This window comes from Fulmarus glacialis, unplaced genomic scaffold, assembly GCF_000690835.1.
Source record: "Fulmarus glacialis isolate BGI_N327 unplaced genomic scaffold, ASM69083v1 scaffold20735, whole genome shotgun sequence".
NCBI lineage: Eukaryota > Metazoa > Chordata > Aves > Procellariiformes > Procellariidae > Fulmarus > Fulmarus glacialis.
The window spans coordinates 19,757-34,649 of record NW_009212625.1 but is presented as its reverse complement, the minus strand read 5'-3'; the positions used below and the strand labels follow the sequence as shown (position 1 = coordinate 34,649).

Genomic DNA, 14,893 nt, shown 5'->3' with positions numbered 1-14,893 from the left:
TCCGATCAAAGACACACACATATAGATATCAATACATTATTAATAGAGCAACTTCTCTAGGCTCCAAGGTGTCCACAGAGTCACATTGTGTGTTGTCACTGTTCAATGATGTTTATTAATGGATATCACCTATTCCTACACTTGCATGGGCCTCTAGCAAATTGGGTCATAAACATGCACAACTGCTCTCTGCAAAATACTACAAAGGCTGTTTCGACTAACAAGCAAACCCTCACTCAGATGATTCCCATGGTTTCAGAGGTGCTTTGTGGAATGGATTTAGAGACTGTAAATTAAGTGCTGGTTCACTTGCTGCACTTCTCAATAGGAGCTGAGGAGGAGCCAAGCAGAGACATTAGCCTGTTCTCTTTCTGCTGGGCAGCTGTTGCCCATTACCCAAACTTCAGCAGTATATTCACTGCCGGCCTACAATAAGACAAGTGATGTTCTGTTGTCTGCTGTGCTTTTTTGGGGAATCTCGGAGGGCACTGCAGTGTCTAGCACACAGCTTGACAGACACACCAAGATGAGGAGCATGTCCTGCACCTCCTGCCTTCTGCACGGATTACTTGTGCATGGGCATTACATTCACAGCAATCCACATCATTCTGCACTCTTAAAGAAACGTGTTTCCTTTGGGGGCTATTCTCTGATCAGCTTCCTAACTCAAATGACACTTCACTGCCAGCCTGGGACTGCACCAAGTGAGCCATGGCACCACCGTAAGGTTGAGCACCAAACCCAGCTGTGCCGTGCCACTGCCCAATCTCCTAAGACAAACTGGGCTGCCAGCTTTGTTGGGAGACCTGCACAGACAGACAAGTTGCAACACCCACTCAGAAAGACAGGGAGACGTGGATTAGTGTGGAAGAAAGCAAGGGCATACTGAAAGCACAAGATAAGAGCATCCTCACTAGGCATGCACACACACTTCTTGTCTGATGCAGAGAAGAGACTGACAGTTTTTCCTGAATGTGAGTTATTTAGGAGGCAGGCACTGAGCTCCATGCTATTGGTGCTCCATGTCATGGAAAGGGATGTCTGTGTGAGACATTTCTGCACTGGGGAAAAAAACCAAATGTGTTTGAGTAATGCTCCAGATTGGGGCTGTTGCCCACAATGCCTGGTGGGAAAGGTGAGAGAGGGGCTGCCCTAGGGAGAGAGGCACAGCTCTCTGGCCTGGGTTTTCCATTCTGCTGACTCTGACAGCCCTGATGCAGACCCGGCTCTCATGGCTTGCGCATTCTCACTAGCCCAGAGCGGGCAGGACACTGCAGAGAGCAACCTGCTGTCATTTTTAAGGGAAGCAGCAACAACATGTAAACCCCAGAAATGTCTGAAGTCATCTCTCAGCGATTGCTGCCACTCTATGTGTTTTCACCTTCAAAGCATGTTCCCAATGCTAAATTTTTATGTTGTTATCATCATCTTTCAATTCAAGATAACTTAGGCAATGAGGCTAAGTAACCTGGTGCTGTGGAGGACACTAGTATCTGCGGAGAGGGGTAATTCCTGGTTCCTAGTTCCGTGCTCAGTTCATACATCCCTCCAAGAACAAAAGCTGAGCTGAGAAGGGCACAGTTCAAACTTACAGATGATCAGACTAGGCTACTAATTATATTCATATGAAGGGTGATGAGAGAATAAAGGCAAAGAAAGAGGAGCAGAGTGAGAAATAGCATTAGCAGCTACATGTGGTTACACTCAAAGCTGTGAGCACCAGATGGAGGAGAGGGGAAGCAGTTACAACAGGAGCAACACGTAGAAGGCAAGTACTGTACCACATTCTTTCAGAGGCTCGTCAGACCAGTCCCTGCAGTCTCTATGTGAATCGCACACTTTGCCTCCGTCAATGCACTCTCCACTCTTACACTGAAACTTGCTGGGACTTTCACATGCTGACTCTGTCATGTCGGGCAAGAGAGGAAAGCAACTAAGTTAGACGAGGCTTATGACAACAAAAAGCCTGACATAAAGCTTCAAGAGGGTGTCATTAGCAGAAATGGGATGGGATTAAGCAAACAAACATTAAGCCTGAGTATCATGCAAGGAACTTTTCAAGTCATGCAGTCTGCCTGGTCAGCACAATCATCTCTCCCAAGCAACCCCACTGCCAGAATGGCTTAAAACTCTCTACAGGAAGCAGCCTGCCATGGCCCAGAGGAGCAGCACAGGCCTCTCCCCTTTCCAATGGCCACGCAGCTCTCGCAGGCTTACACCACGAGGAGTGCAGAGCTGTCTGTACCTACCTTGGACACAGCCTGCCTCGTCACTGTTGTCAGGACAGTCGTGCACCTTGTCACACTGCTTTGCTCCGTGGATACAGGTCCCATCGCCACACTGGAATTCATCCGGCCGGCAGGTCACCAGAGCTTTAAAACACGACATTCAAGCATTAGCCACACAGGAATTGGAACTTTTGTGTGGTACCTTTTAGCCACGTACCTCTGACACTGCTGGAGTTTTGCACCCTCTGTCAGCAAATGTCACAGAGCATCGGCTGCTTCCGCCAAAGCAACAGAGGCAGCAGCTGCCTCAGCCACTGTCGTCCTGTGCCCCTCTGCCATCCCAGATCACCCTCTATGTCCTCGGGAAAAGAGCACCAAAGCCCGTATGAGCAGATCTAGTCAAAACAGAATCAGTGCAGGCAGTGAAGCTTCTCGGGTGACACTTGCGTTGACAAAGGGTACAGGCACTTGCTAGCCAGCAAAGGGCTGCAGCCTGTAGTTCACTGGGAAAACAGGCTCCTCATTCCTGGGACATGTTATGCAGCTTACTTCTGAAGGGACCGTCCTACAGATGTTTTTCTTAAAATCCCATTAAAGCAGCGCACCCTGGAGAGCTCTTGATTCTAGCCTTTCCATCTTGCTGATTGTGTCCTGGTATCATATGACAGAAAATCACTGCCTCTGAATAGCTAGAGGAGGTCAGCACTGATGTTACTACATGGGAGGCGAGAGCTACGTGGCAGACCTTCCTTGACAATTTGACAAACTGGTTCTAATATAAAAATTACTACTTTCAGATAACCCGGGAAGAGCCACAGACATGAAGCGAGCTAGCATCGATACCATAAAGTATTAGTTGCACAAAGGCTCAGCATTATTGGCGATTGCATCCCACAGGATGCAGGATCCAGATTCATGACTGCTTCACTGGACTTAGCTCTAGTGCATCTTCAGCCGGCGAAGGGCGCAAGAGACAGGAAAAGCCACAACTGCAGGGCTGGTGGGGGAAGGAAGAAATCTTGCCTTTAGAAATACACAGTATTCACATGAGGAAAGTTTGGAAATAGCACTGCTCCTTGGAGAGGAAAGCCATATGCACTATATTCATAAAAAGCTGCAAAGCGAGAAAAAAATCCCAAGCAATAAACATAGTTATGGGACCAGCTGTGTTGCCACATTTCAGCTAATAAACCCAGGCACAGAAATGGGAAACCTGAGTGGGACATCTGGGACAATAGCTCCAAATTAAGCATGTGGGAACTGCTGCTCTAAATGGAGAAAAATGAAGGAGAGGAAGAAACAAAGCTGTGGTCTGGGAGAATCACAGACCACAGATCTGGAAGTGGCACTGAGAGCTCCTGCAGGGAGGCAGAGGCACTTCTGCTTGAATGGTTCCTGCCATGTACAACCACCTGCCTGGAGAAGCTCTGATGATGGAGAAACCACCTTCCCCCTAGGCAAACCTGACCTCTTACAAACCTTGGCCATTGCAAAGCTTTTCCTACTGTCTAGCCGAAAATTCGCTTGCCACAGTTATTTCTTGTCTTCACCCCCAACATGAAAAACAGTTTACTTCACCTTTTCTGTAGCAACTTCTATATGTGGAGACAGGAAAGGATGGTCCTCCATTTCTGCCTATAAGTATTAACCCCCCCCAAAAGTGTAACGTGTAATTAAAGTCAATGGGGGTCTTGTCTTTCCTGGAGCAGGAACAGGACTCCGGTTTATCAAGTAAATGTGCATGACAACAGCTACAGATTTGGAAGGCAGCTGTTATAAAACCTACTAATTGTCCTCAATTGTAATTTTCAAAGCTCTTCTAAAAAGCAGTTATAGCTAGATGCTAAGAATAGAAAGGTTTCTAATCCTAAAACAAATTAAAATGAAGGAGAATTTTGCAGGAACTGCAAAGACAATGTTGCACAAGCACCACAAGACTGAGAGAAAAATGACAGCACAGCTCTTAGCTTGGTGGCTACACGGACTGCAAAACACAGATGTGGGACTGTACAACATCATGGCACAAAGCTTTTGCTTCAAGAAGAAGAGACAGGAGTTTGGAGACCAGGCTTGGTTTCCTGGCTCACTTCTCACTCCAGCAGAACTGTGGAAGTTCAGACCTTTGAGGAATGGCTCCTGAGCCTCTTAAGAGACATCTAAGAAGAGCAGATACAGTAACAACTCTTACTGATCACAAAGATATTACAATGCATATACAGCATTTCTATTTTTTGGTGCATTTTTCAGTAGCAGGAGGGAAAATGCTATGTTTATACTTGGGCTGAAGAGCATTAAGTTTGAGGGGAGAGAGCCAGGAACTTCGTTGTCGTGAAGCTGGGACACAAACCCATCTCAGCACCACTGGCAGAGTTGACAGCAGGTTGCCATCAGGGCCATTCCCAAAGCAGAGCAATATCCCAAGAAGAGGGAAGAGCTGTGCTGTTTATTTGCACAAGATGTTCAGAAAATTGCTGTGCTATTTTGAAGGGTTTAAATCAGTGAAATCTCAGCAGTTTTATAGCCGTCTCCTCTGCTCTGCAAATCAAATATGAAACAATTTACCAAAGCCCTGCTAAATGAACAGGCGCACTCAGACAAACTTCCCATTTGCAAATACTAGGCACAAAGTTGTATTGCTCAAATTCAGCAGATACGTTGCAGATTCCAAGTCTGAGCCTGTGTTTCTTCTGTTTTCTGGGTTCCCCCCGCCCCCCCCCCCAAATTAACTTAATCTCAAGAAAACCCCAGCATTTGCAAAATGCATCAATCCCATTTTATAGATGGGGAGACAGAGGCACAAAAGTGCCTGTTTTCTAGCTGTCAGCTGTAAGCATTATTTATTCTCTGTCCTGGATGCCCTAATGTGAGTTGCAAAGGACATTTTAAAATATAACCATCTGAGATTTGGAGACTAATAAATCTAACCTAATGTTCATTTTATAAATATATATACATATTTGAATATATATGCTAGGGAGAAAACCCAACCACTCAATGTTCTCACACAGCTTTCCTGAAATGACTCATTCCCTCCTATTCATTTGCTGTCTCACTGCCAAAACCTGTTCACCAATTGTCACCCTTCACTTCTGCTCTACTCATTTATCACCCCAAAATGATTATAACAAATGACTGGTGATGGCCTCATGATATTTTTTTTTAAAGCATTAGCTCCCATCTCTCTATTTTATACAATGCAAATCCCATATGATTGCCATTTGCAAGAGAGGACGTAGTGCTAGTATCTGCAGTTTTAATCAAGTCAAACCTAGTGGTACTTGTGCCATCGCTGTTGCTAAGGGGATGGAGCAGTGTCATACACCTGCAACTCCCTGCGTGCTATGCGATACTGATCTCAAAAAGAGAATTTCTGGAGAGGAAAAAAAATAATAAAGGTCAATCCCTAAACTCTTCAATCCAACAGATGATCAGCAATGCTGAGTTTCCAGAGCTCTCAAATGTCACTTTCTTACTGCAGGCATGTGCACCCAAGCAACAGCTGCATTTAGGATGAGGAAGAAACATTAGTTTTGACTCTGACCCAGTCAACCCATCAGCTACACGAGCACTCAGTGTCTCAAGTCCTCTCCTGGCTACTACCTTAGAGATAGACCTCCCTGTGGTGTAAAGAGCAGCAGGCTTATGCATCATTGTGGCACTGGGGTGACTCCTAGTTTGCACGGGTGTAAAGGGCAGAACCAGGCACTCCGTACAGAGGAGCACTGCAGTAGCTAAAACATGGGGCTTTGAATCCCACTGTTTCCTGGCCCACAGGACTGAAAGCAGCAGAAGCAGCTCACACGCTCGTTTCTCCTGAGTAGATAAGCTGCAACATTGTGCTGTACTGAGACTTACTGGAAAAAAACCTCAGGTGCTAAATCTCCGCTAGTCAGAGATATAATTGTCTCAAGTCACTTCTACCACATTTCCTCCTTCCTCCACTGGTTGTCAGCACTGTGCTGTGCTGCAGTGGTGTCCAGCTGTGTCCTCTGCCCCAAGGAGGCTGCCCTTGGCGTATCTGGAGGTGCTACTTGGTGAAGCTACTCTGTAGCTGAGGGATGCTGTCAGAGCTGTGCTCCTTTTAGGCCTCACGTTTCGGCAGTTTGAGCTCAGCTGGATATTGCTGGTGTCTGTCAAATCAAGGAAAGAAGCTGGGGAACAGAGTGCTCCCTCTGCCTCAGCAACGTACATGGGCACAATCCCACTCCTGTCACCCAGCAGAGTGTCAAAGTAAATGGGGCCCGTAAAAGACACAAAAAAATTCCTTTCAAGCTGAACAACAGGGACTGAAATTTTAGAGACATTTCATCGGAAAGCGCTATCTGTAAGCTGCTCCCCTCTTTCACCACTTGGAAATAGAAGGGAGCTCACCTTTCCCTCTCCTCAGTTGTCTAAACTCAGCCATCCTGCCAGGTTGCCGTCACTGCAGGGAACGCAATCTGCGGGACAGAAGTGAGTTCTGCTGGGAGTCCCCTGAGCCAGACACCGGTTCTTCACCTGTGTTTGTAGTGTGGGCCTAGCCACTGCCTCCTGATTCGGAGGGGATACAAACACAGGATTGTCTGCAGGAGGTCTCAGAATGAAAACAGACACCAAACAACACAGGCTGTCCCAGCTAGCAGTGCACATGTCCACAGGACATGCTCCTGCCTGGCTTTCTTACAATCACTTCATACTGAAACGGATGCCAGGAACCGACTTTGTCTCCTGACTCCACTGTCCCTGAGACGCTTCAGACCCTGGAAGTACTGCCTGGGTACCCGCTGCCCAAGAGCTCTGTCAGCTCCTGTATCCCCTTCTTGGAGATGAAGGAAAAGACATCCTACCTAATCCATCCCTACGCTGAAGTGGGTTGACGGCAATGATATCCTTGTACCCAGCAGTCAAAGCTGCTCTCTTCCTAACAAAACATATTTGATTTCTCCTACTCTGCTCTCACCTCTCTTCTAAAAGAACCCTTGGCTCTTCTAAAGGCACAGCAGCTCCAGGGTTACCTGTGACTCATCCCCCTGCTTTCCTGCGGTGTAAACAGTGGTGTCCAGGACTTACTACATCCTCCTCCTCTTGCTAAAGAAGCCACTGAATTTACATCTGCCTCTCTCTGCCTGGGAGAGAGTCTGATCCCTCGCTCCTTGAAGGGCTCTCCCATACAGCTGCTCTGAGCTCACCAACCTGGACTCAGTGTTGTCATGGGTATGAAAAGATGGTGCTGGCAAAAGTGGTAAATTTTCTTAGGTACCTTTGCAAAAATTTCTGGTTTCTGCAGCTGGTTGCTGCCTTCCTTCCCAGAGGTGGCCCAATGTCAGAGCTGCTAAATATATACAGCTATGTAAATATTTTATTTTATTTCAATCTTGTGATTATGAATATTTTAGCAAAACATTTTGCTCTTATTTTCTTCTCTCTCTCTCTCTCTCCCTCCTCAGGTAGGTGACCAGCTTGAACAGTTTAGTGGCTAAAACCGGATGAAACATTCAAAATACCACGCACACCAACAACACCATGTTAAATGCATAAAGCCAGCTGAAAAGAATTCCATTATTTATTAGCTCTGTGCCAAGCTCAAAGTGCATTTCAAACTGGATTCTTCAGAGGTGCTGCTCTTGACCGCCTTGTTCAGTATACTCCAACTTCAGAGGCAGAAAATTAATTATTTTTTTTCTGCTGATCATATATTCCCTTTAGCATTGTGGCTTCTAACCTCCAGGCTGTGACCCCACCATGCAGCCTGAAGGCTTTGAACATTTTTCCATTCCTTGTCTTTCTAGTGAAACAGATCTCTTCTGAGGCACGGTACCATTCAACAGCTCTTGCACCTCCTCTCTGAATCCTCAGGGAAAAAGCATAAAAGGAGTCTGGAATATACCTGACCCCGCTGGGTTGGGCACCCAGCCACGCCATTTGGGACACAAACACTCCTTGTCAGGCACAGAGTTGCTGTGCCTGACATCAAAGACATCAAAGACTTGCCCTAAAACACAGCCCACAGCAGCCTTCTGGCCCCTCTCCCCCACAAAGAAGAGCCCTCAGCCCTGCCCTATCCCTGCAGACACTCACGGCAATCCTGCTCATCAGACTTGTCCTTGCAGTCTTCGTCCCCGTCGCACTTCCAGTTCAGGTGGATGCATTCACCATTGCTGCACTGGAACTCATGAGCCGCGCAGGTGTTGAGGGCCTTGGCATCGTAGCCACACTTCTCTACGGACTCATCCGACTGATCCTCACAGTCCGGCTGGTTATCGCAGACCCACAGCTCTGGGATGCACACGCTGTTGTTGCACTGGAACTCATTGGGGTTGCAGGTCAGAGGGGAGCATTTTCTTTCATCACTGCCATCCCCGCAGTCATTGTCACCGTCACACACGAAGATGATGGAGATGCACGACTTGTTACTGCACTGGAACTCACTGGGAGAACAGGCTTGGGAATAAAAACAAACAGGTGAGCTGTGAGGTCTCCAACCTACACCTCACCACTGTGCCAGCTTTAGCACATTAGGAATGTCTGAGACAGGGAGGGCGAGGGCACAAAAGCATTACCTTGGCTGTCCTAACCAAAAACATTTTTCCCCAGTGGTAAACTACATGGCAAGGAGCAGGTGATGACGCAGTGGTCATCTTCCCAGCTGTGCCACAGGATGCATCCTCTATGGGCCACGGGCAGCCCTGAAGAAGAAGGGGGAGCAGGGCTGCAAGAACTGTAGGTAGGAAAAGTGGGGGGCCAGCTGCAGTGCTGGTGTTGAGGCAAGAGCAGCCAGGCAAGCCCCGGTGCATGGGGTGACAGCACGGAAAGAGCGGGGAGATTGCAGGGTGGGATAGAGGTGTGCTGGCATGTGCTGGTGGACTCGCACAGCGCTTCGCTTTGCTCCGCGCTGACATTACCAGCCTCCTTTCACAAGCACAGAATCAGGTTTCAGGATTTCACAGTGTGCCGGGTTTTGGACATATTAAGTGGGATGTGTAGGGTAAATATTTAGTGAGTCGAGCATCAATTTAGCTGCAATCTGCCAGTAAGGCCCTTTACAACACACTGAGTGTCTTCCCTGGAAATCACAACTCAACATTAACATACAAATGAGGTGTTTGTCAGATAGGAAGCTGAGTGGAGTGAGTGCTCTACTCTGTAAGCCTAATGGACAGCTGAACCAGAGAAGCCTGCTCAAATTAAACTTTCAGGTACTCCAACAATGTGCAGCTCACAGTCACTTTATTTCATCAAGGTGTGGGGGAACCAAAACCCTGGAAGAAATTCTCCATAAGTACTTTTAGGTAGTTTCTTAAAAAAGAATTCTGCTTCTGCAGTTTCAGTCATCTATTGGAAAGTTATGGCTTTGATAAATTACAAGTACAATAAATATATATAAATAAATTACAATAAACTTTCTTTTTTTTTTTTACATTGCACTTGGGAGTCTTTTTGTCTTCAGAAGCAGAACTATTTACTGTCATATCTGCAGAGCCCCTATAATAAACCACACAGTTCAGAAGAAAAAGAGGTTTGCCTTCCTTGGTGCAATACTACCATGCACTAGCTACGACCCAAGCTCCCTCCAACAGGGATAAATGTTAAAGAGAATCTCTGCTGCACACTGCTGTGTGCCCAACTTGACATCAATAATTAAATGCAACAGAGTGTGGTCACCAAAGAAGCACCTAGTGTTAGACATCAAAGTATCATCTGGTGCAGGTGGGTTGCTCAGGCTCCTTCTGTACTCAGTAGAGTATTTTGGATATAGAGCGATGCCCTCCAGATGCAAATCCTGCCACCTATCTTAGGGTGAGAACTATCTCTTGGAGGGGCTAAAATTTCTCCTCTCCAAACAGAGGCAACTGAGATCAGACAACTAATATTAGGAGATTAATCCCTCTCATAAGGACCTGAAATACGAGCACAGTCTAAAAAAAAACCTTCTTTTGCATGGCAGAATTGAGACCATTAAAATCCTCCTGGGTTTGGTTTTTACCCAAATTCTGCTCTTTTTCTTCATTGAGCATACTTTTCTATCCTTATCCCATAACTAGAAATAAAATAAACTACTAACCCTACTGATCAGTGCACAGCTGTATAACCTAACACTCTCTTCAGATGATGCGTAATATGGAACAGCCAAGTGGAAATTTAAGGTAACAGTTATAATCTTTACCAATCTATTTAAAAAAGGAAGTGAGAAACAGGAATATTTCTAGGGCTACGTACAGTTTCTGTAACAGATCAAGGCTGAGAAGAAATTGCTTTTCTGGCATTATTTTGATGAATCTCAGAAACAGATCAGTGAGCAAAATTTTGCATAGTCCTTTGATTCCTAATTTTTGGGCAAAGTTGTAATGGTTTGCACACTCCAAACGTGCATTAATTTCCTTTCCCCCAACTGTAACGAGCCCATCTTTTTTCCTTTGTTGTTTTCCTGGTCCCACCTCCACCCCTCCTTCTGTCTGTACGCATTTTCCTTCAGAAATCTTCTGCATCGGCAAATTAGCGACTGATAAACATATGTGTGGGATACAGACAATGGAAGTTTGCACAAAAGCTCCTCCTCCGCACCTACAAATCCCAGTACAGATATAAAATTACTGATAATCGCAGCCAGAAAATAGAAGCAGTTCAACCTTTGTAACCTCTCATGAGGACTTTCTCAGTGAAGCTTGTGAATTACTAGCTAGAAAAATCGCATGGTCATGATTATTTTAGTTCTTTTTAAAAATTAAATTTAGTGTGATGACAGCACTAGAGACTACAAGTTCTCCCTCCACTGAACAAGCACAGCAGTCTGGCTGTTGCTAACTCCCCACCACTGCAGTCCTTAGGTGTGGATCAATCTGTGCAACTCACTCGTGCAGCTGAAGCCAGGGGCAGCGGCACCAGCACTGACAGGGCATCACCTGCACTGGGACAAGGCCTAGGAGGCAGAAGAGCAGCTTTTTGTGCTGAGGTCTTCCTGCCTGTAATTACAGCAGCCATACGCTGCTGGGACAACCAGTAAGACTGATGGGCTGCTACCACTGTGCCATGACAAGGAGGCCGCTGGACAGCCACCAGAGCTGTCAGAGGACCACTGCAGTGCGTGCACTAGCAGCCAGCGGCAGTGCCAAATGGGAGCACATAGTCCCTCACTACAGAAGGCTGCTCTAGGCACCTCCTGGTGAACTCAGGAAATAAAAATGCCCTTTTCTTCACTTACAGACCTAATGACCATCTTCAGGCCAGCTCAAATGGGACATTTCCTTCTGCGTCTCCATGTACAGCTGGCTCTCCTGCTGGCCATGGGAAGGCAGATAACATCCCAATTCCTCTTACCCTTCCGTTATCCTCTCTGACAGCTAAAATCCACAGGGCATGCCAGGATAAAGCAAAGTCTGCAGCTTCCAGCCATTCAGGGACTTGCTCTGGCACAAACAGGCAACAGAGGAGAAAAGCTGCTTACAATCCCTCTGTACCTAGCCAAGAGCCAGCATGCTTGTGCTCTTCGAAGTCCCTGTTGCGTGGTTTGGTGCTGGTTTGAAGAATCTGATAAAAAGCAGCACTACAAATTATCTTACATAGCACCTGGAGAGATGAGGATGAGGAAGTAAAGTCCCAGGAACAGTTTACTTCACACATCCTTTCATACATCTGTCAGGGTATCTAGGTAGTCCCATCACTACAGCATTTCAGTGCCTCCAGAGCATTTCAATAGAAAATGTGCAAGTAATAATTAAATGATCACTGGGGTATTATTTCTTTGACTTGAGCAATTTGTTTGCATTCTCTGATTTTGCTACCTGTCCTCCTGTAAGCTTATTCGTACAAAACACAGGAAACAAATACTAGCTTGTTTTCCTTAGTGCCAAAGAAATTAATAAATGTCGTACTCTAAGGTGCAAAACCTACTTCAAATATGAAGTGATCCCAGTAGAAATCTTGGAAATGTTTGTCAGGAAGAAGTGTTTAACCACCAGGCTTCAAAGCAGTAAGCAAGCATAATTACAAAAGCAGTTTTGTACAGTACTGTAATCTGTTAAGTTTCTTCACAGTTTTAGGAAGCAAAATATGACATCTAAATGATAGCGTACATGTGCTTTGGCCTATAGACAATATATACCAGAGGTGTTCTGCATTAATTTCTGCCTTGTACTATATGCCAACACAAAGAGCACAACTGTCACAGTTTTTGCCTCACAGCCTCCAGCTGCAGTCTTGTCACACCTCTTGAGGAGAGTGGAGCAGAAGCGGCCTTTGGATAGAGGAAGTTAAAAAAACAAAGAGAGAGATTGCAGTTGTGGAGTTAGTGTCTCAGTACCGGCTGGTTCTCTTTTGCCCAGAGCTAGGATTTAACCAGAGGCTTTACTGAGTACTCTGGTGCAGCAGGGACAATCTCACCTCAGGCGCCACACCGAAAAATTAAGATAATTCTACCACATGCTTTTTAAGTGCTTATAGAGAAAAGTGGAATGCTCTAAAGATACAGGGCACTGTTTGAGAACTGTAATTTCAAAAAATATATATTTGTACATAACATTTCTACAATAGACATCTCTACCAAGCATGGATCCTCAAATCTGGATAAAACTCAAAATATGAAATAAACAGGATATACATCATTAATAGGAGCTGGGAATTATGTACAATAGACTATAACTGCTGCCACTGCTAATCTTTAATTAAAGATTTTCTAGCTTTTCAGTGAGAGGCAGATTCATCTCCTCCAAAAAAGTCAGTTCCACTTGAAATTACATGAATGGCTTAAAGAAAGATAATTATTTGGTAAAATTTGTGGTAAAGTGGATAACAGCAATTACTGATACTGAAGACAAGAAAGCAAGATGAATTATTACACTGCATTTTTCTGATACTCTCCCCAAAGCAACTTAAAAAAAGTGTGGCTCAAAATTTCTCGTTTGCTTAAAGCTGATAATGGATCTTCTAAAGAAGGCAAAGGATGATTTGCGCATAGTAACATTTGCATTGGGGAGGGAGAGATCTGCTGCTGATTTATCACCGCTTCAATACTGGCAGGAGAGGCTGGTGGACTTCAGAAACTCTCCTAAGCAGTGAGGTTTAGGATCTGAGCTCCACATGGCTGCAGGAGTGGAATGCCTGAGCTCCATCTGCCCAGGTATTCTGCACGAAGTGCAAACCCAGCTACCACAGCCCACATAAATTAATTTCCAAGTTGGACCATGGATAAAGATGTCACAGAGTCCAGACAGGCTAAGTTAAGTTGGAACTCCCAGGCCAGTTACCAATGCCGTTAGTTTTATTTAACTAGTATTTATTTTCAGGCTTAATTGTATCTAAATTATTTGTTTTGTCTGCAGACAATTGGTGTGCTTACCAAATATCTGAATATTTCATACAGATCTTTGGCCAGTCCTTAAAGCACAGATTCATGACTAGAAGGACAAGTTTCCCACGGAAAGCTGCGCTCCAGGAAGGACAGCAAAAGAGATGGAGGTAAATGAAGATGACCTTGAAGCGCATTGCTCTGAAAAAATGACAGGCCTCCCATGGAGGGAATAATGCAGCTGAATTGCAGTCTCACTACTAACAGTGGTTGTTGCTATGGTGATTGATACCGAAAAGCCCATATAGACGAAGACTACAGAAGGAATAGTAATTCCTGATATTGTTCAAATCACTAATGTAGCTAAGGAGCCATCTCACGCATCTTGCAAATTAATATTGCATGCGTTCAGAAGCCTTTGCCACACTGCTCCCCTCAAACACAAATGAGTTATTTTTCCATTCTCTGCAGCAGTATTTGCACAGTATTAGTTAATTATAATGGAGCAACCAGATGCCAAAGCCCCTGCTGATAAATAGTAGGTGGATCAAAAAATGTATTTACTGATTTAGAATATGTTTCCCAAGAATCATATATTCATTCGAAGTGGTTTAATTTTCTGAAAATAGAACTAATTATGACCCCACAATTTACAGAGAGAAGCAGTTTACGTACAAAAGGTATGCACAATCTGAATTTCTTTCCTGTCTTTAATCTTACTTATGTGCAATAAGGTTGCTAACTCATACTTGCAGTCTCCTCAATTTTACTTCACACCAGGAAAATGTTAGGAAGTTTATCACAGGTTCTTCTGGTTAAATGACTGAAAATGACTTCAAAATAAGAACAAGTGAGACCAGTGTAGAGGGTTTAGGGGTCAAATAAAGCAGCTTGGGAGAAAAAAAAAAAAGGATGGTCAGAATGCCTAAGATTGATACTGTGCTGCTTTTTGCTAAAATCCAAGACACCCCATGGGGATCTCATGGTGATAAAGACATTATTATTACTCTTTTGTATTCTGACTGGAATATAATCAGCTGAATTAGATTGGAGATGTTTGGCGCTAGCCAAAATTTAAATGGAAAAAAAAATGCTGGGATGCGTTTAGCGGGTTTCTTTTCTGACTTTGAAAATTGGAACCTGTACGGGACAAGCTCACTCCTATTCCCTCAGACATGACTTGCTTATTAAAACGGTAATTTTACAAATTACACCAATTTGGCAAATCCCTCAAAAACATCTGATAATATCCATGAAACTAGCAGCTGCTCTAATATTATCACACAAAATTCTGTATTTGTGAGGAATATATAAACGTTCTTCCAGCAACCAGAACAGCATTACTGAACAGGGCCTTGATCCTGTGACAGTACACACAAAAACCACATTACTGTGTACGCAGACC

General features: G+C 44.8%; 1 protein-coding gene across 1 annotated transcript in view; it reads right to left on the bottom strand.

Annotated features, from left to right (window-relative positions):
• LRP8 (low density lipoprotein receptor-related protein 8, apolipoprotein e receptor) overlaps positions 1 to 14,893 on the bottom strand; it is a gene marked incomplete at its 5' end in the record, with an annotated part of 42,923 nt that overhangs the window by 17,186 nt on the left and 10,844 nt on the right. The window contains 3 exons of the mRNA XM_009577946.1: positions 1,782 to 1,904; positions 2,250 to 2,372; positions 8,286 to 8,648. Of these exons, the coding sequence (XP_009576241.1) occupies positions 1,782 to 1,904; positions 2,250 to 2,372; positions 8,286 to 8,648 (609 nt within the window). The remainder of the gene's footprint in view (positions 1 to 1,781; positions 1,905 to 2,249; positions 2,373 to 8,285; positions 8,649 to 14,893) is intronic.